This window comes from Danio aesculapii, unplaced genomic scaffold (genome assembly GCF_903798145.1).
Source record: "Danio aesculapii unplaced genomic scaffold, fDanAes4.1, whole genome shotgun sequence".
NCBI lineage: Eukaryota > Metazoa > Chordata > Actinopteri > Cypriniformes > Danionidae > Danio > Danio aesculapii.
The window spans coordinates 49,866-73,877 of NW_026613657.1; the positions used below are offsets into that span (position 1 = coordinate 49,866).

General features: G+C 36.0%; 1 protein-coding gene and 1 pseudogene across 1 annotated transcript; both read right to left on the reverse strand.

The window, feature by feature from the left end:
- Positions 1–95: 95 nt before the first annotated feature.
- LOC130220129 (mitochondrial import receptor subunit TOM40 homolog) lies at positions 96–9,185 on the reverse strand. The gene is made up of 10 exons (XM_056452518.1): positions 9,117–9,185; positions 8,382–8,605; positions 8,243–8,310; positions 3,782–3,874; positions 3,522–3,623; positions 3,178–3,283; positions 2,740–2,862; positions 2,557–2,633; positions 2,370–2,472; positions 96–1,268 (listed from the first exon to the last, which is right to left on the reverse strand). The coding sequence occupies exons 2-10, from the start codon at positions 8,602–8,604 to the stop codon at positions 1,129–1,131; spliced, it is 1,035 nt and encodes a 344-aa protein (XP_056308493.1). The 5' UTR covers position 8,605; positions 9,117–9,185; the 3' UTR covers positions 96–1,128.
- Positions 9,186–12,744: 3,559 nt separating this feature from the next.
- On the reverse strand, positions 12,745–21,020 carry LOC130220133 (probable ATP-dependent RNA helicase ddx6; annotated as a pseudogene).
- Positions 21,021–24,012: the final 2,992 nt, after the last annotated feature.

The window sequence follows — 24,012 nt, forward strand, 5'->3', positions numbered from 1 at the left end:
CAAAGTTTGGCCACCCGTTATAAACAATATGATTCTTCATGTGAATGAGCCTTAAGACTTTAATCCATAACAATGACAATGAGTTCCTCCCAAACTCAATTCACAATCGAATGTTTATTCAACATAATTGCACTGTAAAATAATCCATTAGAATCAGGCCAAAAGCCTGTTTTATAGTACTCCACCATGTCACAACGACATGAAATCAGCATGAGACATGAAAAAACTCCTCTGGGCATTAAAACCAGCTTAAATTGTACAGGTTTATTACAGTATATCTGCATCCACCCTCTTCGACTGCCCTCCTAAGAACCTTTTAACGGTGTACAACTAATTAAAATACAAACTTTGGAAATTCTTCCATGTGGAAAATTCAGAGTGACGCATTTCATGTCGAGACACATAAAAAGGACAGCCTGATTGGTTAGGCCCGGTCATTATGAAGCCAGCACCCAAATCTGGGCCTAAGACCCGAAAAGACAAATACAGGAAAACGAGCCCATAGTCTGAAGTCTCAGACGCTTCTGTGTGACTAGTTATAATCATGAGACAAAGGGACTTAAACAACCCATCACTCAAACCCAGAGCTTCCCATGCATTGGATTTTCAACATTTTTGACAAACAGCAGTTTGACGAGTGAATTACTGAAAATTAAATCATTTCAATCTTCAAATGAAAAACATAAAAAACACACACACAAACTACCTGACCACATTTATATAGACCAAAACAAATGGTTTGTTTACAGATCCAAAAAAATCACTTGCCCTTAAAGAAAACAAAAGGCATCACCACATTAGCTAACTGTTTTCAACCGAATCAGTGTGATTACAGATACTACTTTCTTCCAAAACACCTTTAATGTTGCACATATCAGACATACGTCTTTCGCATGCTATTTAAAATCAAACCTTATGTGACTGTCTGAACGTTTAGATTGAAGAGAGCTCTGTTGGACAGTCCTGTGAGCTCTTTGTCCTGGTCCACCTTTGTGAAGGTTTAACGCGCTAATACTGGGAGTCTCTGAGTCTGTTTCGGTGTTGGTCCATGTCCCCGTGTCTCTCTGCACCAGTCCAAGCATGGCGGAGGGTTGTATCTGTTGAGAATCTGTAATGGCCATGGCCATTTTATCCAATGGTGACGCCGAAGCCACACTGAAACTTGTTCTTGCGGTGGTTAAGAAAGGCGCCGAGAGCTAATGATAGAGGAAGGGGTAACAGCTTCTTTTCCAGCGTCGCTCCCACCACCCAGTTGCTGTCCAAAGAACCTGAGAGAACAAGAGGAGAGAGAAGCTCAACACTAGAACAAGCCTGAACATATGGCTGCACCATTAAGCAAAGAAAACCATTATGTGAATACCACAATGCAAATGTCAGACCAGTTCATTCTCAGATTTCACATTAATATCAAGGGATTTGTTTAAATTGTTTCACCATTTACTGATCGTGGCTGCTTTTGCTCTATCCATTCATGATTGTTGGGGGTTTCCCTTGTTGGGAAGAGGTCAAATTTGTAATTTTTACTGTTGGTCATCAGTTGGAACCACTGACCCTTTAGGACAGGTGTCTCAAACTGCCAGCCCACGGGCCATTTGCAGCCCTCCCCCTCCTCTATCCGACCCGCAACTGATGTCAAAAATATAACAAGATTCGGCCCCCCAAAACTTATGTCTTTGAATCACTATCATTGTTGTGCAGTCGCATATAGCCACTTGGTTTTTTTGAAAGTAAAATTAAATTATAATGTGTGTGCATAAATACTTTTTTGTTTACTCCATGTAGTTCTGAGTTAAGGTGCTTGTTTTGCTTTTTGAAGTGTGCAAAGGTCTCTCATACACTCTCATAAACATTTTTGTAGTTATGAAACTGATGATCAACAGTGAAAAAAAACTTGTTCCAACATGGAGAACCAGCAACAATAAAGAATGCATAATTAAATGGTGTCATAGCTTTGCAATAAAAAAATTAAGTAATTATAATAAAAATTCAATGTGGCAAAAACAATAAACAATGAAATTGTAGTAAATCTGCCCACAGTGTATTCTTGAGCTTTTGAAAAATTTCAAAGCATTTCCCAAAAGATGTGTCAACATAAGATTAGTCACCAAAAATCATTCCATTTGTGGAAACACAGAGAAAGTTGTGGTCAAATTAAGACTCAAAAGCAGCACAGAGTGGATGAAAACATCCAACATAACAAAAGGGTTAGGTTTTTTAAAATAAAATAAAAATATTAGTGATAGTCAGAAAAGAACTTATCACACTGTGCAGTACTACAAGCAAGCACAACAAACCTGCAATAGCTTTTAGAATAAATATTGCTATTAAATTTTTAGCCCAAATCGATGAGATCAAAAGGCTTTTATTACCTTTAAAAAGCAGATTTGCTTTGGGTACATCCAACTGATAACCAAACGACACGCTTGTTTCCTGCATCCGTGTGCTGGCCTCAAACTCCACTCCAACCTGGAGCTGTACACATTTAAAAGGTGAGTTTAACAGATCATGGGCCTTATAAGTAGTAACAGATCTACTGTTTTTTATTTATAGAAATACCTGGTCATTGGCTTTGTGGTAGTATGATGCATGTGCTCCAGCTCCTCCAACCGTCAATGTGGCGACATAGTTACTACCTGAGAATGACATATAAAAACAAAAAGCTCAAATCAGTACCTCATGATTTTTGACAGACCTCGAATAAAATGTTATTTTTAAAAAATATGCGCTGCAAATGATGACCTGTGTATCTGCCCACTAATGATGTGACGGTGCCCTCCTCTCCTGGCCTTTTGTGGTAAACCAGCTCACCACCCAATACCAAGGAGGGAGACAACGACTGGAGGTAGTGCGCCACTAGGATACCTATTAAAGTGAATTAAAGGCTCTGGGTAAATAATACGCATCAGTTGCTCAAAAAAATAATAATTAAATCAGTTGACTTCACAACTAATCATTTTTTAACGTTTTTTTTTTTTTTTGATTTGCTGTTATTTTAACTTTACATTTTATAAAGGAATAATGAAAAACTATATAATGTTAAAAACAATTACTTGAACACAAAAATCAGCATATTACAGTTGAAAGTCCAGTAATGGTATTTTGAATACGACATAAAAATCATAATCAATTTTTTGGGGCTTGTCAATCATGGTCAATAAGAAAGGGAAAGCATGTTACCAGATCCCACGAGAACATCTGGGTTGCCAAGGGTAACTGCAGCTGTGAAGTCATCGCCACGATACTCTCCATCACACTGCCAGTTTACAAACTTGTGTTGCTGTGTCTGTAATACATCATTCACACAGGCCATAATTAACAGTACACTAATACAGGAGTCCGTGTAATTCATCACAATTCACTGCTGTCTCTAGAAGAATAATCAAACCATCCAAATTCAACTTCAAAAAGGGATGCACTTTATAAAAATGGGATTGTTGTGCAAAATTGTACATTTCTACTGTATTGTAATTGATTAAATGTGATACTTGAACTGGTAAACATGACAGTAAAGCTGTTTTTACCTGTATGGCAATTTTAGAGCGAACTCGGTTGGTGAGCTGATGTATGATCTGCGCGTTTAGACTGCCCGTGTTGTCCATGTCACCTACCATGACTGGAAAAGACTGAGGGGGACAGAAAATAAATAATTATATACATTAAAAAAGGAAATTAAATTAGAGAAAATGGCAACACTCTACTAATATTTTCATTTCAAAACACTACTAATAGACACAAAGTTGACAAAATTATTTCATTCAGCGTGTCAATAAAAACACCTCACCTCTGCAGGTCCTGTTTGCTTGCTTCCCACATATGTGGATCCAAATCTGTACCCCGAGTCCCCCAATGTGCTCAGAGTAATTGTGTGACTAACCTGAGGAAGCAGATCAAGATTTCATAAACTACCAGTCTAATGTTTTGGAGCAATTACACGTTCTTAACCAGACATAAAATGACACTGCAATGTGATTGAAGAAATCTTTTCATTGTGTTAATCAAGGTTGTTTTTTTTTTTAAATGTTTCTATTTCAGGAAAAGTTTCTATTTCTAAAACAAAGTTGAAGAACAACAGCATTCAAAGTGAGACACTTATTTTGAACTTTATTCAAAGGGGCAATTGGCGATTGTCTTCAGTATCTATTTTTGTAATGCTGGTTGAAAGTCTCTTCATATCCTGAAAGCAAATATTCAATGAAGTGGTTCTAATGTATTTATATGATTTTTTATATTCAGTGGAAAATGTAGGACTAAGAAAAGTTCATCCCTTCAAAATGTTTGGTCCAAACATCATGACAGGCTGTCCTACCTGCTTGTCAAAATAAATAATTGCATAGCGCTTTGCACCCTGTTCTCACAATATGAATTGACACTTGAATTGAATCAATATGAATCAATATGAATTGACACAAATGTGTTCAGAGAATGGCAGAAATATATTTGGTAATGTAATTACTAACTTTCCAAAGTTTTCTCTCTGGTGAAGCTTACATGATGTATTGTAGTGATAGTCTAGAACAGTGGTTCCCAAAGTGGGGGTCGGAACCCCCTGTGGGTTTACGTTAGATTAACATCACTTTAATAGCTTCAGCTGCAGCAGATTGATTTTATAACACCAGGTTAAACTTTGACACCTTTAATGGCAATCAAATACATTAAAAAATAAATACAGGCGGCTAATGAACATTGAGGAAGACCTCTGAGTGGCTGTCTCCAAATTTAAACCAAGAATAGACATAGAAATAGTCTCTTGAGGTGAGGTAAATATTAAATGAAACAAATTAATAAATGACTATAACATTTATATGATTATTAGACTGTTGCACTTTGTGTTGTCAATATGCTCATCATGTTTATTTGGCCTATTGTTGTGTGGGCAACATCTGTATATTTGTAACCACCTCCAAAAAACGTGGGGGTTGCAAGTCACTTGTTATTTTGGGGGTCACGAGCTGAAAAGTTTGGGAACCCCTGATCTAGAAGACGTCGCTTTGAATGGTGATTTGCAGGGCTGAATGTAGACTTTCAGGGCTATCGGGCTAATGTTAGCATTTTTCCAAAATCTCCTATAGAACCTTCATTGTCGATTTAATTTTCACTTGAGCCAGAATACATGTTTGCATTACCTTTATCGCAAAACTGAAAGCAACATTGAAGCTTGCATCAGTCATTCAGTGTGTATTTTTTATAATAAAAGTTTGATATTTATGATTTCTATTATAAATATTTTGAAGTTATTCCAATTTTAAATGCAGTGGGCTCATAGAAAGAAACTGACAAAAACTCTTCTCTATGAATGTTTTTTGGATTGGTTTTATCACATTATGTAGCTTTTTTCAATTATTAATAAATTCTAGATTTATACTAACTAGGGCTGCACAATATATAGTTTCAGTATCAATATTGCAATGTGTGCATTCGCAATAGTCATAACGCATGGCCAATGTTGACTTTGAATATTGGATAATTTTCCAGGAGCCACAGTTCAGAACAGAGTTTAACCATAATGGAGTTAAAGTCTAACATCCGCATGTGTTTAATGCCTGTGACTGTTTAAGTGTTTTACGAGAGTTTAAAGTATTCAGGTAAAAGAAAATGTACCATTTGAATCTTCAAAAAAAATGTACATAATAATTTTAACACTATGCAGTATTACTTTACACTTAATTATTCAATTTCTGCACATGAATACGGTTTGAGTCCCCAGAAAACCATAAAGCAGTATTCAGTTGACTTTTATCTTTGCTCTGCAGTATTTATCTTTGCTTGTAATTTTCTTACTTTATTTCATGCATGGTTCACTCCCCTTTAAAATCATTCCGATCATTCTAATCAGGGGTGTCCAAACTTTCTTATAAAGGGTTAAACTTGAATGAGGGATGTGGGCTATAAACTAAACCAAAGATACAGTATCTTATCATATAACATATACATTTGTCATGGGTAATTTCCTAATTTATTCACAAATATTTAAAAATAACATTAAAATGTTGCTTTAAATCATATTTACTAATGCAGTTTAATTTTTAACATTTTATAATGAACTTATTATTACAGTAGAAACATAAACAATCTCATTTACTCTACAATGGCGTTCAATGCTGAAAACACAAGTTGACCTGCGCCAACCTTTACCTTGATTTGCTCTCCTATGTCTTGTGCATTGACCGTTTTTACAATTTAAACGTCAGATTCATTTACAGTTAATTTCACTTGACTTATTTGTAGCTCAGCAATAAATTAAAAAAAGAAACAAAGGGTTATGTTAAAATCTAATTAACAATCTCTGTCAAAGGCATTCGCCTCAACCACATCCCTATCATTCTCCCTCTCTTTTCAGATGGGATGGTGTGCCAAATCAAAGGTTACCATCGGCCTTTCTTCTGGTAATCTTTACAATAAGGTTGTATTAGTTAATGCATATACTAACATGAACAATACATTTACTACAGTATTTGTCCATGTTAGTTAATGAAAATACAGTTGTTCTTTGCTAGTTTATGATAACTCACAGTGCATTAACTATTAACAACTTGACATGACTGCGGATATTAATAGAGCATTAGTAAATGCTGAATTATGATTAATAAATGATGTACAAGTATTGTTTATACGTAGTTCATGTAAGTAAATGCATTAAATATTGAACCTTATTGTAAAGTGTGAGTGATCTTTCAAAATAGCTTTTACAGTTTTTTTACAGACGCTAGGACACATTTCTCAATACTTAGGTCACTTTTACAAAACTCTTCACACAATTCTCCTAACCGACTTTCAGCTTCGCAAAGCAGTTCATTTCACATTCAAAATGCACTACAACTCCCAAAACATTTTATTCAGGTCTCAAATAAACTCCTTCTTCCAGAACACTAGCAAAGGTTGACAGTCGACAAACACACTCTGTCACCCACAAACAATGACCTAAAAACACTAACATCATGTAGCATTACACAGTGTTTCCTTGTGTAAAACAAGGACACATCTCTGTTTATAATTGCAATAAATATTGTGTAGAACTGCAATATATGTTACTGGAATGAATCAGACATGATGCAGAATTCCTCAATATTTTATGTCGTTTATTTAATTTTATTTTTTTGCACCAAGTAATTCCAAAATACAAGACTTGTATACACACCATCCACTGATACAGATACAATAGTAATGCTAATCTGGCTGGTTAAACTGCATTTTAGATTTGAAATATGTTTCAATAAAATATTGCTGTTGAATTTTTTCTTCAGTCTTATTCAGTTTTGCATCATGTTATTGTTTTAAACATAAATTTAACAGTGTTGAAAACGGTATGCAAGCACGAGCAAAATGTCCTGTACGTACAAAGATTTTGGCAGTGAGAAAAGAATTCATGAAATTTGGGAGATGTAGTCATTGAATGCATTTTGTGCCAAAACAATGACAAGTGATCAAAAGTTTAGCCCACATATACTTCTGTTGTGCTCACTGTGTGAAAAGTTTTGCAAAAGAGACCAAAGTATTGAGAAATGCGTCCTATCACTGTAAAAAACAAAAAACTAAGTCATCTGGTGAGAGTGTATTAGAGCTATTCCAGAGTTATGGATGTGACATTTGCAGTTAAATCTCAAAGATTTGACAGAGAAAGTATATGTTAACATTATATTGAAAGATCTCGTTATATTTTTCAAAACACTAGCCAGAGTTGTGGTAGCAGAAAAATATCAATCTGTAAACATTTTTTATATTTTATAGGAGGAAAAAAACATGCATTATGGATGTGACAAAAAAGTCTGCAAGTTTACAGTATACAACATACTTCATAAAAATTCTGTGAATTAAACTGCACAACCCAAAAGAAATAATGCTAATCAAAAGGATAAGAGTTGGCTCTCTATAGAACAAACATGATTTTTTTTTTTTTTTTGCATTTATATGGAAAAAGCTTCGATATGGATGTGATATCCCTCTGTTATGGATGTGACGGATGTGAAATCGCTACTTGTGTGACTTTGGTAAATCAAATATAATAGTTTGAAAACACTGACAGACATTTTTGAGTACTTTAAAAGCACTGTAAAATACAAGCCTACACACAAAAAACCCGCAGAAACGGTTTTGCTATTTTGGCAAATACTTAATTTTTTCATGGCAAGGCTGACATTTGCATGAAATTTCTCATTAATATTGTAATATTTATCATAGAAAAATAAAACAATCACAATTTCCACAATTTTTCCAATATCCCATTCAAACTATGATGATAACTAACCTGGAAGTGATTACTCAAGCCCTTGTTGACAACTAAGCGAACCCCCTCCATCTGCACAGGGAAGACCTCTAAGAAGAAGACAGTAACACTGTAAGTACATCAAGCACACATCAAGTCATGTAAGGTGCATCAGACAAACCTTTGCATTTGCGATGGCACTCTTCAAATGTGCCAGGATTGGGAAGGGAGGATTCTGCATCTGTCCCAGGCTGCCCCTGAGTGCCCGAGGAGGGTGGCACACCAGACACCGGGGGCATAGTAAAACCTGGAGGTACAGTCACCAAACCTGCACCAGCCGGGGCACTGCCACCCCCTGAGGCTGGTGGTGGGTTTGGGGAGCTGGCAGCCAATACACTGCCCATGCTGATGGAAAGAAAATTAAACAGAACAACATATGGTTAATAATCATGATGCACTGACAACACTTATAGGGCTAAAGGTCAAGTTCCTACAGTCCTGCAAACGACACATTTCTGCTACAACTGGCAACTACCAAACCCCAAATGAGAAGCTCTTTCCTCCAGGTGTAGATAGCTGACAAGTAGTTAACCTGCAGCTCCCTAGTCATGAACGTTAGTTATGTGTGGACAACAACTACTAGAATCTTGCTCACGTGAGAAAACTAGTGTACCAGCATGTGGAGCTTGATTCACGCCTCATTTGCTAAATAGCAGGTACGCTAAGGTTAATGCAAGCTAACTGGCTAACATGCTGTACTGTGAAATAAACAGCACATATCTGAATGAGAAGCGAGATAAATGCCGTTTTATATACTAGCTGAACATCCGCTTGTATTAATATATGATGTAGTGGTTAATAGTATGTGTGTGAATTCAATTTATGTAACTATTAGCAGGCCTCGTGCTATACTCACGTTTAGCAATGCAGTCCAGTTATACGGCTGAGAGGCACCGGTAGGATGTGAGGGGTAACTACGTAACTGACATCTCGGCCCACCCATTCCGGCTGTTTTAGTAGATGATTGGGTGAAAGACATCACTACTGTGTTGTGATTGGATGCTGAGTGTGGCGTCCACGTGAGGTCATCGGGGAAGGAAATACGACGGTTCGTGACGCGTTTTCTCTCCACTCCTTCAAAGTTACTCCTCAAGGGTAAGAGCTCAGATGTGCTTTTGCGCTCATTATTCATGCGCGTTTTTGACGATACTTTACAATTATAATAAGACGACAGGATATTATTGATCCAAAAGTTGTCTGTAATAACCGCCGTTTAGATTTGGAAAGAAAGCCTTAAAACTTTAAGAGGGAATTACTTACCCCTGATCAAATTCTCTAATCAAACCAACAAATATAGCTTAAACAAAAATGAAAAATAAATGGTAAATTACTAAATTAATAAATGCAAAAATTCACCATGAGTAAATTTGTATTTTTGTTATCTTAATTTTAAAAACGTGGTATTTATGTTATAAATTTAAAAATACATTTCTACACCTTTTGATAAAATTTTATTGCATTAAAATATATTAATCAATAGCTTTAATTCATTGACTATTCCATTCACTAAATATAGAAATAACAATAGTCCTCACATCCTCATCAATAGTAACCAATCCTCATCCCAACCTTAATTATATGTAGTTAACTAATAATCAGTACTTAAATGTAAAATTAGATAAAAAAAAAACTATATATATATATATATATATATATATATATATATATATATATATATATATATATATATATATATATATATATATATATATATACATATACACACACACACACATACATTTAGTCATTTAGCAGACGCTTTTATCCAAAGCGACTTACAAATGAGGACAAGGAAGCAATTTACACAACTATAAGAGCAGCAGTGAATAAGTGCTGTAGGCAAGTTTAAGGTGTGTAAAGTCTAAGAAGCAAAGCATTAGTAATGTTTTTTTGAGAGAGAGAGAGAGAGTACAGTTAGTGGTATAGCCAGTGAGGCAGTTACAAATTAGGAAGGAAAGTGGAGACTAAATAGTTGAGTTTTTAGTCGTTTCTTGAAGACAGCAAGTGACTCTGCTGTAGTTAGGGAGTTCATTCCACCAACTGGGCAGATTGAATGTGAGAGTTCGGGAAAGTGATTTCTTCCCTCTTAGGGATGGAACCACGAGGAGACGTTCATTCACAGAACGCATATATATATATATATATATATATATATATATATATATATATATATATATATATATATATATATATATATGGATAGATGGATAGAGAGAGAAACATTGACTAATTCATTTTTCAATTTAAATGACTCAGAAAAACTACCATATACTCAGAGAGAATGAACTGACGTATAGACTAGCTGCAAAATATGTTTACACCCTACACACAATAAGAAATGGTTAATGTAAATTCACGTCTCTTATTTAAATAATCTAGACTTTTTATTATTATAATTGTTATATTTATCAAATATATGATCTGTTTTTTTTGTCATTTGTCTTATATTATATACATTTAATATTATAATTTTTTTTATTAATGATTTTAATATACTACATACTTGAAAGTGCTTTCTTTTTTCTATCACATGTCAATAAAGCAACTTGAACTTGAGAGAGCTCGGCATAAATGAGTACACCCCTCACATATCTCTTTTAGAAAATATGAAAGGTTTTTAAGAATTCTATAGGATGTTTGACAATAATATAATAGTGCATATACAGTTTATTAGTCAGTACCCGCCAAAAGTGTAATCTTAAGATCAGCCCAAATATGTGTACACCTAAATTAATGTTAAAGAAAAAAATAAAATTAATTAATAAACAGGAAGAATCAAGATACTTTAATAATTCATTTGAATTGAAAAACAAATGAAATAATTATAAGATTTCTTGCTGTGACTAGATTTTAGATTCAAAATTATCTTCTGAAAAGTTTCACATTGTTTCATGACCTCAGAATGGGGTTAATATTGACCTTTCTCAGAAGTGGCTTTCTTTTAGCCTCCTAAAGAGGCTGAAGTGCTTAAGAGATTGATGTCTGCAGTTACATTGCTCCATTTCAGCCAATGAGCCCCTATGAACTGATTTTGTTGCATCTGGAAACTTCAGTACTCTGAAACACTTGCACTTCTTACTCCATTGGTATTTTGGCTCTCATTTCCATTTCACGCAGTTTTTAAACACTTGTGAAACTTCCCTAATTTCTACGTTGATTGGAAGTTATAACCGAATGAAGCAATACTTTACAGGAAAACTCTTGTCTGGAAAACGGTCTTAAAGCTGGTTTATTTTGCAGTATATTGTATAATCTGGAAAAATGACAATGTATTTCAAACTACTTCAGATTAGGCTTCCAGAGCCACAGTATTGCAAGCAAAACATCCAAATGCTTCCTAAAATACATAATAGGATAATCTTACACAGCTCTTTGTTAAGGAAGTGATCTTTCCTTCCTCGGTGTGCAATTTAAGGATTGAATGGACAATTTCCATCACTGCTTGAATTGACTCTGTATTGATTTGCAAATGTCACCATAGTGCAGGGGTGCCCAAACTCCATTCTGGAGGGCCGGTGTCTGCATATTTTAGTTCCAACCTCAATTAAACACACTGAACTAGCTAATCACGCTCTTTCTAGGTATACTAGAAACACACAGGGAGGTGTGTTGAAGTTGGAGCGAAACTATGCAGGACACCGGCCCTCCAAGGCCAAGTTTGGACACCCTGCTTTAGTGCAATAAGTAAATACTCAAACACAGATATTTGGAGAATATGCTGGACTTTATTTTCTTTAAAAAGAGACGGGACAGTATAGGCTGGGATTAACATTTGGAGCAAAAAAAAAGCTTTGGCCATTCTCCCATGAATCCTCGCAGTAAAACATACAGCGTCTATTCAATACAACACATGGCAAAGAGAGCACAATTCAACATATACAACAGGGGACACAGAACTTTACACTTTGAGAGCTACCGACTTATTACAGCTGCCATTTCATCACAGCATTTGTGCTGATATGTTGTAAAAGACTGTCTCTTTCTGTGCATTAGACACCACCAGGGAAAGATCGAAACTGATCAATGAATTGAATCTTTTGGGGATTCAAAACATGGGGGAAATAGTACAATAAACCTGAACGGTTAACCAGTTTTCAAACACCCAGGCTGAATTCAGAAAGAAAAACCTAATCAAATAAGCTAAGGTACCGGGTTGTCATAAACAGCACATCTATTGCTCACCCAGCCAACGGGAAGGCAGGTAGAGTTCACTACCAACAGACGTGTGGGTCAAATAGAGAATCAGTGGCCAATCTAAATATCTTTTTCTGACAATCCAGACCAAAACAGAGTGTTTTTTGCATGACGCACCTACAGTGCTCCCAGAGGAAGTAGTTATAGATTAAGGCACTTATTGAAACAAAGACAGCCGAAATGACAATGAAAATGCATGGACCATTTAAGAATGGGTTGTAGGGTTTCAAGATCATTTGGGAAAGATGACCGTGTCGAGTCAGAAGTTAGCCAAAGAAAAGCTGAGTTGAAAGAGGACAGACACACACACAACGGCTGTAAACAACCACAAGTAGACCATTACGAGTGTTGAAGCAACTTCCCTGGTTTTCCCTGATCAACTGTAAAGCTCTGAGTAAAAATTATATAACGTGCAAAAACATTTTCACATTAGGTGATGGATTGGGAGCACTAAAAGGTACTCCTAATAAAGCTTGGGCATGTGTGTTTTTTTGGCACCCTCTCCTGCCAGTATTTTCTATTTTCATTGTTCTGGTATATAAAAGAGGGAAAAGAATCTTTGTGAACAGCAGTTATGGACGGTGAATGGTCTTTGCCAGTGCTCTGGGTCCAAGAACAGTGGCTTATTGTGCTCCAAATGGAAAACGGGGTAAAGCTGCCTTGGTGAGTCCATAGAGAACAACAAGCCTAATGATTTATACTGGCCCTGAAAAACGAAGCAGCCGATCACATTTAACAAATGGCAGTTCCAAACTCCTGAAGCATTTGGTGAGAAAATAAAACTACAGCAAACAAAGAAAAAAAAATGGGGGGGAAAGATGCATCTGTCTTCAGTAGAAATTGTGCAGAATACCAAGCATTGGTCCCTTTATTCTCCTGAAACAAAGGGAAATATTGTTTTACAGCTGATTTTAGGATGTGTTTACACAATTCATTCAGTTCTCGTGGTTGTCGGCATAAAAAATTAAAATTATGCATTTGTTCTGGTTATTTCAGTGCTCACACAATTACTTTTAGGTCAAAACCTAAAGACAGACACACACACACACACACAATAAAGATTTAGAATTTACTCAATATATCAACAACCATATCAGTACTGGCTGATTAATGCTTCAAGTTGTCATGATCTGCCCGATAAAGACAAGCCAAAAAATAGGGATAATTTCTGTCAGACCCTTATTTTCCGCAAAATTCATCTTTATTAATCTGCATTTTGTTTTGTAACCAGGGACATAATTTCATATCAAGGTTGTATTTATCAGTCATCTTCCAAACATAGTTATTGCCAGCCAAAATTACCAAAATATTGGTAACCCACTATTTTATTCTATACATTTTGCCACAAATCTTACCAAAACCATTTGACTTAAACTCAGAAAGCGTATAAATTATGTACAGGACTCAAAACAGCAGCAGAAATTCCTCTATCATACACAAATGAAGATCTGCAGTATTGAAGTGTACTAAGCAACGTGGATTATAAAACGCAGGCATGTTTGAACATTCTGTCCTAGCAGCATGTTGTGTTTGGTTCAGTTAGATGTATTTGATCTGTGTTATGTTCATGTTTTGAGAGAAAGGGAAACAACAACATCAGTTTGTTTAGAAGTGGAATGAGACATAACAGTCCACAACAAAGTTTAGATTGCGGCATTCACACTTATTCAAATATACCAAACTAACAACATTCGCACCAGAGTTCATTTCAGTCAAAGCAAACCTGCTAAGTGTGAACACACCTTACAGTCATATCAATAGGGTATATGCTGAAGTACACAAAAGGACTTTTAATTTGTCAGTAACCTAGGTCAAGTGCTTCCAGTAAACTGTGTGCCATTACAAATTTGCCGCGTTTAAGGTCTGTTTTCTTTCAAAATCAGCGATCACTGGCTGAGTGAAATCCAATATAAAGTGGGTCTCAGATTGTACAAGAAGCACTACATTAATTAACATGTTTTTCCCCGCCATGTCTTTAAAATATGAAAATATATATTACCCCCAGTATATTTAATGGAGCTTCTGTGTTTAAACGGCTTTTCATCTCTTTTACGCTCGAACAACTAAATGAATGCTGACGTCTATATAACTGATTATATTTTAATTACAAAATTGATGTAAAAGGATAAAACGGAAAAGTCAAATTAAAAATTTACCGGAAGTTTATCAGTATGGGAAGAAACACTAGCTCTGCATATACCCTATACAAACAAGTTAAAGTGCTTAGATCAAGTGATTTAGGACTGGCCTTCTTACCAGAAAGGGTTAATTAAGCTCGCCTGCTTTGTGCGCAGCCTCCTCCTCGTCAGGGTTCAAAGAGTGAAACTCTGCCACATACAGGCTCTTGTCAATGCTGCTGGGTATGGGCTTTATGTCAGTCATCAGCTGGTCCTCAATGCCTTTTAGATTGAAACGATCTTCTGAGGTGATCAGGTTAATGGCCAGACCCAGGTGACCATATCTTCCTAAGATCAGAGAGAAAACGTTGACATAAATTACATGTAGACCTAATCACAATTCAATCATATAACCCAAAAGTATTTATATATTTAAAAAAAAGGAATGGGAAGTGTGCAAGCTGCAAGTCTGAGCTGATGGTTACCTGATCGACCAATGCGATGCAAGTACGTCTCTGCATTTTTGGGGAAGTCAAAGTTGATGACAACATTGACAGCCTGGATATCAATTCCTCTTGTGAAAAGGTCTGAGACAGATTCAATACAATGTTTCAGAAACATTTCGGAAAATGCAAGAAAAAAGAGAAATAGTTCTACAAATGTGGCTATCCATACCTGTGGCAGACCAGGTTCCTACACAGTCCATTTCTGAAGTCATGGAACACACGGTTTCTGTATTCCTGTAATATAAAATATATTAGAAAAAGTCACCACTGCTTAAATCTAAAAAGATCACAAAAGTAAATCAATACTGTGAAGTGTCATTTGTTTCTATTTGAAAACGTATGATGAGTTACATTTATAGCAGCCTTTATTTCAGTTTACAGCGTCACATGATTCTTCAGAAATCATTCTTGTGAGGCATTTTAATGTCCAGCATTGATTTCTTAACGCCCAGCATTGATTCTTAATGTCAATGTTGAAAACAGAGCTGCGCAATATTTTGTGGAAACAGTGACAACATTATAGGATTCCTTGATAAATCTAAATTAAATATTTATTTAAATGGAAACTTTCTGTAACAAAACACTTAATGGTCATTTTTAGTCAATTCAGTGTGTTCTTGGTAAATCCATGTACTAATTCAGTTGGGGAAAAAATAATAATAATAATTTTAAGTAATTCAAGCATCTGACCTGCATCATCTTTGCATGGATGTAAAAGCAAGAATAGCCAAGTTGTGTGATCTTCTTGGCGAGAAGTTCAACCCTTTGGTGGAGTTACAGAAGATGATTGACTGGTTGATTTGGAGCTAGGAATGGAAACGAAAATTAAATTAGCTGAATCTTTTCCTAGAAAGTAAAGTAAATGCAAAAGGGTTTAAGATTATGGTTACTCCATCTGTATTACATACATTGAAACACATGCAAAGTAATTCAACGTGAGCCGATCTGTAGAGGAAAAAACAGCCTACCCTGGAGAACAGTGTGTTGAGACAGTGCACTTTCTGTCTTTCCGTCACATAGGCATAGTACTGGGTGATGCCTTTCAGTGTCAGCTCATCCATCAGATTGATTTCATATGGCTTCTGAAGATGTTTGGTCTATACAATTGGAGAGAGTCATTAGTATGGGTGAAAGCATTGATACGAGAAATAATCCTGAATGTGAAATATTATATATTATAATATACAAAAAGGCAACCAGAGTGATTTTACCATAAACTTCTGCACACTGATGGGGAAAGTGGGCAGAATAGAGAAGAATCTGGCGTTTTTTGGGAAGGAAGCTGATGATGTCTTCATGAGCACCACAAAGTCTTGAGAAAGCAACTTGTCAGCCTGTGAAGTATTGGTTAGATTTTAAACTTAACTATTAGGCAATCCATTATGAGAGGATTCCTAGTTGGAAATCAGCTCTTTTACATTATTTTTCTCACCTCATCCATCACAGCCATCTGAACTTTTGTCAACCTTGGCCACACCTTTCTTTATTAAGTCCAGGATCCTTCCAGGGGTAGCTATTATAACATGACTAAAGAGAGAGAGAGAGAAAAAAGGTTTTCATTGCTGCTTATGCAGGATGATTGAGATGTCAGATTTAAACTAAAATATCTTCATTTGTATTCTGAAGATGAACAAAGGTCTCAGCATTCAACATAACATGAGTATTAATAACAGAACTTTCATTTATGAGCAAACTTTCCTTAACATCCAATTCTATAACTTGCTTCGTATGTTAAAGCCAATATAATAAAGTGCAAATAATTGATACACCTTATCTAAGATCATTGCTCTTTCATGAACAAGGAAGCACAATTTCAGAATTTCTCAAATGACTGTGGTCTGGCAATAGGTCAAGACTTCACAAATACAGGTGTTAAATCAAAAAACATGTTTTACGTGGAACATTGCCTTTGGGCTGAAGCTCTTGCACAACACCTTGATAATATGGTTTCCTTCAGCAAGGTTGCCATTGCAAGTGTTAACGCGGATGCTTCTTCAGTTTTACAACAATCAACTTTCATTTTCAAAGTCGCTTTAAATCGGTTTCATGCATGGAAAACTCTCATGGATGGTAGAAAAAAAAGAATTAACCAATCTCATCAAGGCGCATGATGTCATCCCTCAGGTTGGTGCCACCTGTTGTAGCCATAACTTTGATGCCACCGAGGTGTTTGCTCATGTTGATGCTTATTTGGCTCACCTGTAGAGCCACTCACGTGTTGGTACCAACACTATGGCTGAAATAAAGTAGAAAAAGACAGAACACACATTTAGAAACCAATGTAGAAGTTTCCAGCAGGATTCAGCTAAAACAGTTTAGACTGATCAAAAGTAAAAGTGACAGAACTTCGACAAAAGGCTGTGATCCACTTCAAATGTTCACTACTGTACAGTAATTGTAACATGTATATAAATGTCTACCTACATATTCAACATTTTATAGAAGACGGCCACATAAAAAAAGTTGTTTTTAATCATTTGAAATAATTACTTTTAGTATGCTCACTGATTCTTTCAAGCACAGGTCAGAATACTTGGTTTTATTTTAAATTTACAAGTTAAAATATGGGTGAAAGTTTTTGAAATTGAAACATTAGAAAAACACAACACAATTGCATTTCACATGCTTCTAAGGTAATTCAGTTCATTTAATAATTCATCAAACCTTGATATAAGTCCTTCTTCAGATCAATCCTTTCCAAGAGGGGGATGAGGTAGGCTCCACTTTTACCTGTGCCATTTTTAGCTCTGGCGAGAATGTCCCTCCCTGACAATGCAATAGGAATACTTTCCTCCTACAGAGAAAAAAAAAATTGGAACATAAATAAAAAAGACGTGTCCAATTGACAACAATATAAATGCCCCGTTTCAATACAATTAGACGATGCTAAACAAGTACAAATGGTGTAAAACACTTGGTAGTACACTTCTGACATCTACAAAAGGTAATTAAAAAAAACATTGCTTCATACTATAAACAATGTGGTGGAAAGTGCTGCTACATTCTGATCCTTTGCTTGCTTATTCTTCAGCCTTATTAAACTGGACTCATTCACTTAACAGTATTTGTTGCAGTAAGCGCTCACGTGAAAGGACAATAGAGTCCTGACACAATCCACACAAGTGATCATTAGAGCCAGGACATATCAAGCCATTGGGCTTCATCATCTGGCTAGCTAGTTTGGTGTCACACATCACCTTTTGTCAGGTTAAGGTCAGATTGATTATTCAGCAAAAAATAAATAAATAAATAATCAATTAAAAAAAAATACAAAAAAATCAGAGCACGAGTGTGACCTAGTAAAGTGGAGTAACAAGTAAGCATTCAAGGCAAAGAAAAAAAAAAAAACAGGTTTGCTAAAATTTCACTACATTTCTCAAATGTTTCCAAACAATATGGATTGTTAGACTGTCAGACACATTTGCAGGAGCGAATCCCTCTGTGGTGAGTGACAATTACTGTGATAATGGTACTAAATGCTGCTTTGTTTATGCTTAGGCACTATAGGGCTGCACGATATTGGAAAAATCTAATATTGCAATTTTTTTTCTGTGGTATATTGTGATATGAATTGTTTCAGAAGATAGTCTGAACAGCTCTATTTGACAGCTTTCTCAGTATTCAGATAGTGAAATTGAATAATCACGATGCAAAAAATGCTTTCTGACTTTGTAAAAGTAAAAGTGTAAAACGAGAGTGTAAAAGACATCTAGCATGTGTTTACACTGAAAAACAATGGAAAAAAGAAATCGCATTGGAATGAAAAAGACATGTACTGTGTACATGAGCCCTAACACAAAAAACCCAGTACACTACTGTGTAACGATGTTTAAAAAAAAAAAAAAAAAAAAAAGATATTTCTAGAAGTATTGATACTGAAATATTTAAAACAATGCGATCTTGCTTTTGGCTAGTATCTATTCCAGCTTTGCTCTCACCAGCAGCAGACGACATACTCTGCAAGTGAAGGCACTACAGTACACAGCTCCATCCCCTCAGTATCCAGTGGCTAGATGGCTGAACTGAAAGCACTTGAAAGACTGGCATGCAGAGTAAACCATTTCGAGAGGTTGGTAACTGCTCCCATTTCAATATCAATAAATGCTTTAAGTGTTTGCTGATTTACGTTTTGTGAAATCTCTCAAGTTTATAGGCTAACATCTCTCTCAGCGTTATTGGAGCTCAACATGTGGGATAGGGCATTACCAACAAACAAAGTTTTAACACTCCATAACTCTGGTGTGTTATAGTTTACATATTTTAAATGACAGGGAGAAATGCTACATTTAATTCTATTGTAGTACATGTATATACTAGCATCGAACAGCCTATAAGGGGGTCGGAACTCATACATGAAGCTGTTAGGCACTGATTGAGTTTCTACAGATATCTTTAACTAGATAGCCTTTTGCTGAAAAACATTTATACCCATTACTTCCAGTGCTGTATTTGACAGAATAGCTGAAGCCTTTGCAAAATCTAACTGTCAGCTGGTACCAGCCTCCGTTTCACAACTTTTCTGCTTTGATAGCTGGATGACAGCAAGAGCAACAGGAGACGTCATTCCACGTATGACCGCATGTCACAGGTACCTTTCTGCTGCAGACTAATTTAGCTTTTCATTTAGTTAAAAGCAGAGACGCCAGCCCAACAACATAATTTTCGGTTTGGACAAGAGTTAGCTGAAACAAGCACTCACTTGAAACACTCCTGTAGGCCTATAAATATTAATCAACTGGTGTGGTTTCTTTACTTTAAAAAAAAAAAAAAGGCAGGGTTTAGAATTGACATGACGGACGGGACGTGTCCCCACCAATATCCACAAATTACTGAAATGTCCCTACCAATATTAGGCCCAATTCCAATTCTAACCCCTTACAAAAATAGAATTGGGATTGGGCCTTAATCGACAAAATAAAATGATGCTACGTCAACCCTTAGTAAACTACATTTGCACAAAGTCAAGTTCGCTACAAGATTATCGTAATACTATTAACCAAGGCTGAGCAATTTAGCACAGCCTCCATGATTATGAGAAACAATAATTGGAAAAAAAAAAAAAAAAAAAACAGTTAATTGCGTCACACACCTCTCTAAATTTCTCTACATTCATACCTCCCCAAAGCCAGACTGTAGTAAAATCATGTAAACTTTTGTAGCATGGGACATGATTGTTATTTGTATTTTAAAAGCATGAAACAGAATTTGTGCTGCTGAATACCCTGAACGCCCTTGGAAAATGGTATCAAATATTGATATATGTCAAGGTATAGCATCAAAGTTAAAAGTTCCAGTATCGTGACACCACTACTACTGTGGTCAATTTCTAACAGTGACACATTAGATTACCTGTATAGGAGAAGGCTTTTCCCAGCCCATCTCAAATATGCCCATGAGTAGTTCCCTCTTAAGGCAGTAATCTTCAAACTCGTTCCCCTTGGTTGCAGTCACATCCTGTCAAAAAGTGAAAGGTCAAAAACTGCAAAAAAGTATAGAAAAAAACAAAACAAAATGCTAATTTAAAAATAATTCTAATAAGAAATCTTCAGAACTTACTGTAGTTCTGACTCTTGTGTCTTTGGTGGAAGCTGCAGGCACTTCTTCCAGTCATCTCCAAACCTACAAGACATAGATCATGGAAGCAATTTATACATTATGTATTCCAAACAGCTCAACTAAGACGATCAATCAGGTTAAAAGGAACAATAAAGTTTATTCCTTAATTTCCATGAAGATTACCTGATACCGCCACTGCTTTGGGGTATACTGCTTCCTTTCTGGGGCATCACAGGTGTCTTTCCTGACGGTGTTGAGGAAGAAAAAGATCCCGTCTGTAGGCTCATGGGCTTGGACTGTCCATTTTGTTTGGTCACTGGCATGACTGAAGCAGGGATCTCAGTTCTCGCTGTAGCCATTGTCAAATATTTTCTTCAACACTTTCAAGCAAATATTTTTTTGCTACTTTTCAGCTCTTTGCTTAACTGTTTACGATTACGCTCAATGCGCTTTGTGTAAACAGTTATGTACGTACAGACCTCTTAAAAAGAAGAGTGCCTGGCGTATAACAATTGTTTATAATAAGCTCTCCCAAAAAAGGAGAAAATTATATTTATATGAATAAATATATCACAAGTCTAGAGTCAGCGTAGAAAATAACTAGGAAACAAGTACTTGTAAAATTCAAGTCTTGCACAAGGGATTTCAAATATGCAATCTATTAATGCTTCTCAAAAGTCACTTTTTGTTATCCCTGAAAAATTACAAAGTATTCAGTTTTTTTTTTCTTTTCTCTCTTTTTTTTTTTAAAACAGCTGGATTGCAAAAATCCTTTCGTACCCTCTGTATTCCTTTGGGTATCCAAAAAATTGTAAGTATGTACATTCAAAAGCACAAGGCTCAGCAAAGTTGGTAATGTGCTCTTAAAAATTCTTGTGTTCTCTTCGTTGTGAGGAATTCGCTCGGTGTCAATTGCTCCTATTAACCTGCTGAAAAGCTCTGCTGACACCAAGGGATTTCAAGGCAGAAAGTCAATGCAGGATTATGAGTCCAAAATTAAGTTAACAGTCCATAATGCATCCACTCTTGACTTGGCGAGGTCTTGTTTTTCCTCACTTTACTGTCACAGTTCCTAAACACTTCAGTGGAGGAATTTCTGGAACACCTGCCAAATGCGAAAGTTATAAAACAAATCAGTACCATATCAAGGACGAACTATTTTTGGAGTCGAACAAAGGGTTAATTTTCCAGTTCATCTTTAAACACAATAGGGAAGATTTAATAATAAAGCATACACAGTACCGTTCTGCGTTAATAATAGCTTATTATCAATGTAGAAACTAATTTCAAAAGACACCCACGTTTAGCTAACAGTTTCAAACTCGCCAAAAGTGAGGAACCACTTGGGATTCACCTAATAAATCGGATTAATATCACGTCTGCCTTAATTCAAACATGATTTAAAGCCCTTCGCTAATTCGCTAAAGGTTTAACGACCAGATCTGGATCTAAAAGTGTCCGCGAGTTGTTTGTGGGGCTAAGCGAGCTAGCCGACAAGAAACACAACGGGTGGTTTATCGACAAACTTTTCTAGTTTCAGATTTAACGAAACAGTGTGCCTAAACAGTTTCAACTATTATATGAAAGTAAAACTATAATGAAACTAATTTCCGCGGGGAGCGAGCAAACTTTGTTTACGAGGTTGAAACATCTGCGTCCAAAATTAAAACGCTATTAAACACATGCTAGTTCAACCTGCCAGCGGTACATTGTTAGGACAGGTTAGCTTAGCGTTATGCTAACAAGCGAGCAAGACAGACTCGCTGTGCACAATGGGAAGGATGAAAGCTACTTCAAACTAAATTCACGTCAGACAACGTTACCACCTCCTAATTTTGAAGGATTTGAAATCTTCGTGGATTTGATTATTCTTCGAACGCTTCTTGAAATATTCTTCTGTTGCTGTGGCTTTGTCTTCTTCCGTCTAGAGATTTAACATGGCCGTGCGCTGAATCGATCTCGCAGGACGTAAACGCACGAAACGAAACCGACCAATCAGATGGCAGAGTTTGAATTCGTTGGGCTTGGGTACTGTTATAAAAGCCACCTCCGTAATTCTGTAAGGGCACTTTTGGTCCTGAGGCATTAAGAAACTCTTTTTTATAACTTATGTGTGGGACTGAAGCCCACATTTGGTCAAATATTAAACAATTACATATATAAAAACATTTGAAACATTGTGAAAGGATAAGACGTGTGAAAGTTGCTAAATATTTTTAAAAATCTGATCATAGGGGAGGAGAGCAGGGACGAAAGATACATTTTTTCATCAACATCTGTTTTAAAAGATAATGTTTTAACAAAAATATATATTATTCTTGAAAAAGTGTAGAACAACTTAAAATAATTTCAAATAATTTGCATAATTACTTTTGACCCTTGTAACACACCGGTTGAGTCAAAAGTAGCACAATATTTGCCCAATTTTACTAGCTTAATCTTGTTTGTTTTAAATATTATCTGACTATGACCTTGTTAATGGTAACTGCAAACAACATATTTTCTTCCTTTATTTTTTGCTTAAAAATATTAAACTGCATTTTCATTTTAGATTTCAGCTCCATCAAATGTTTCAAAAGCAATCCAACAATGCAAAATGTTACAATTTTCGAATATTTTTTATTATTATTATTGGTAATATGCATTAATTTTATAAAACCATATGAATCAAAACACTGCAAACTAATGTTGAAGTGAAAAACAATGCACAGCGTTTTGCAGTGGACACAATAATAACAGTGTTACTTTTGTCCCCACAGGAACTCTTGCCTTTTCAACTTGATTTACTTTAAATCGAAAACTCAGAGATAGCAAACTTAAGTAGGATGTGTTACTGCACTAAATAACTTGTAGATTGATATTAGCATGATGCTTGAAAACAGAATCACAACTTGTAATAGGAAAAAAAAAAAACAATCACTACAATAATTTACTTTCTGCACTTAACAACTGAAATTCAGACCTATCTGCAGGACCACGGTCCCAACCTCACATGATATTTGATGCCAAGGTATCCATAACTCTGGCCATATCCTGAAGCTGATGCTGTGGCAGTCTTGAGTGGAGAGCATTTATCTCGTGGGCCAGCCTGATCACCACCGGTGACCTACTCACACCTGCAGTTTTCCACGATGGACATCCGTTTCTCCAGCCTTTGGCACCTAGACTGCAGCTCTGCACAAGAAGTTTGGCCAGAGGAGAAATGGCCGTGCCCAACTGAGCCTGGTTTCCCTCAATGTTTTTTCCCTTCACTTCGTCAATTGGTGAAGTTTTGTTCCTCGCCCCTGCTTGCTTGGTTTGGGACTTGTGAGCTGCACATCGATGGATTTGCTCTTCTGTATTTGGACTTTCAGCAGTAAAACTTAAACCACACTGAGCT

Coding starts and splice junctions, on each gene's coding strand:
- LOC130220129 (XM_056452518.1), bottom strand. CDS start 8,604: ATGGGCAGTGTATTGGCTGCCAGCTCCCCAAACCCACCACCAGCCTCA. Junction 3,624..3,781: donor AGCAAACAGGACCTGCAGAG/GTGAGGTGTTTT, acceptor TGTCCCCCTCAG/TCTTTTCCAGTCATGGTAGG. Junction 2,634..2,739: donor ATTAGTGGGCAGATACACAG/GTCATCATTTGC, acceptor TGTCATTCTCAG/GTAGTAACTATGTCGCCACA.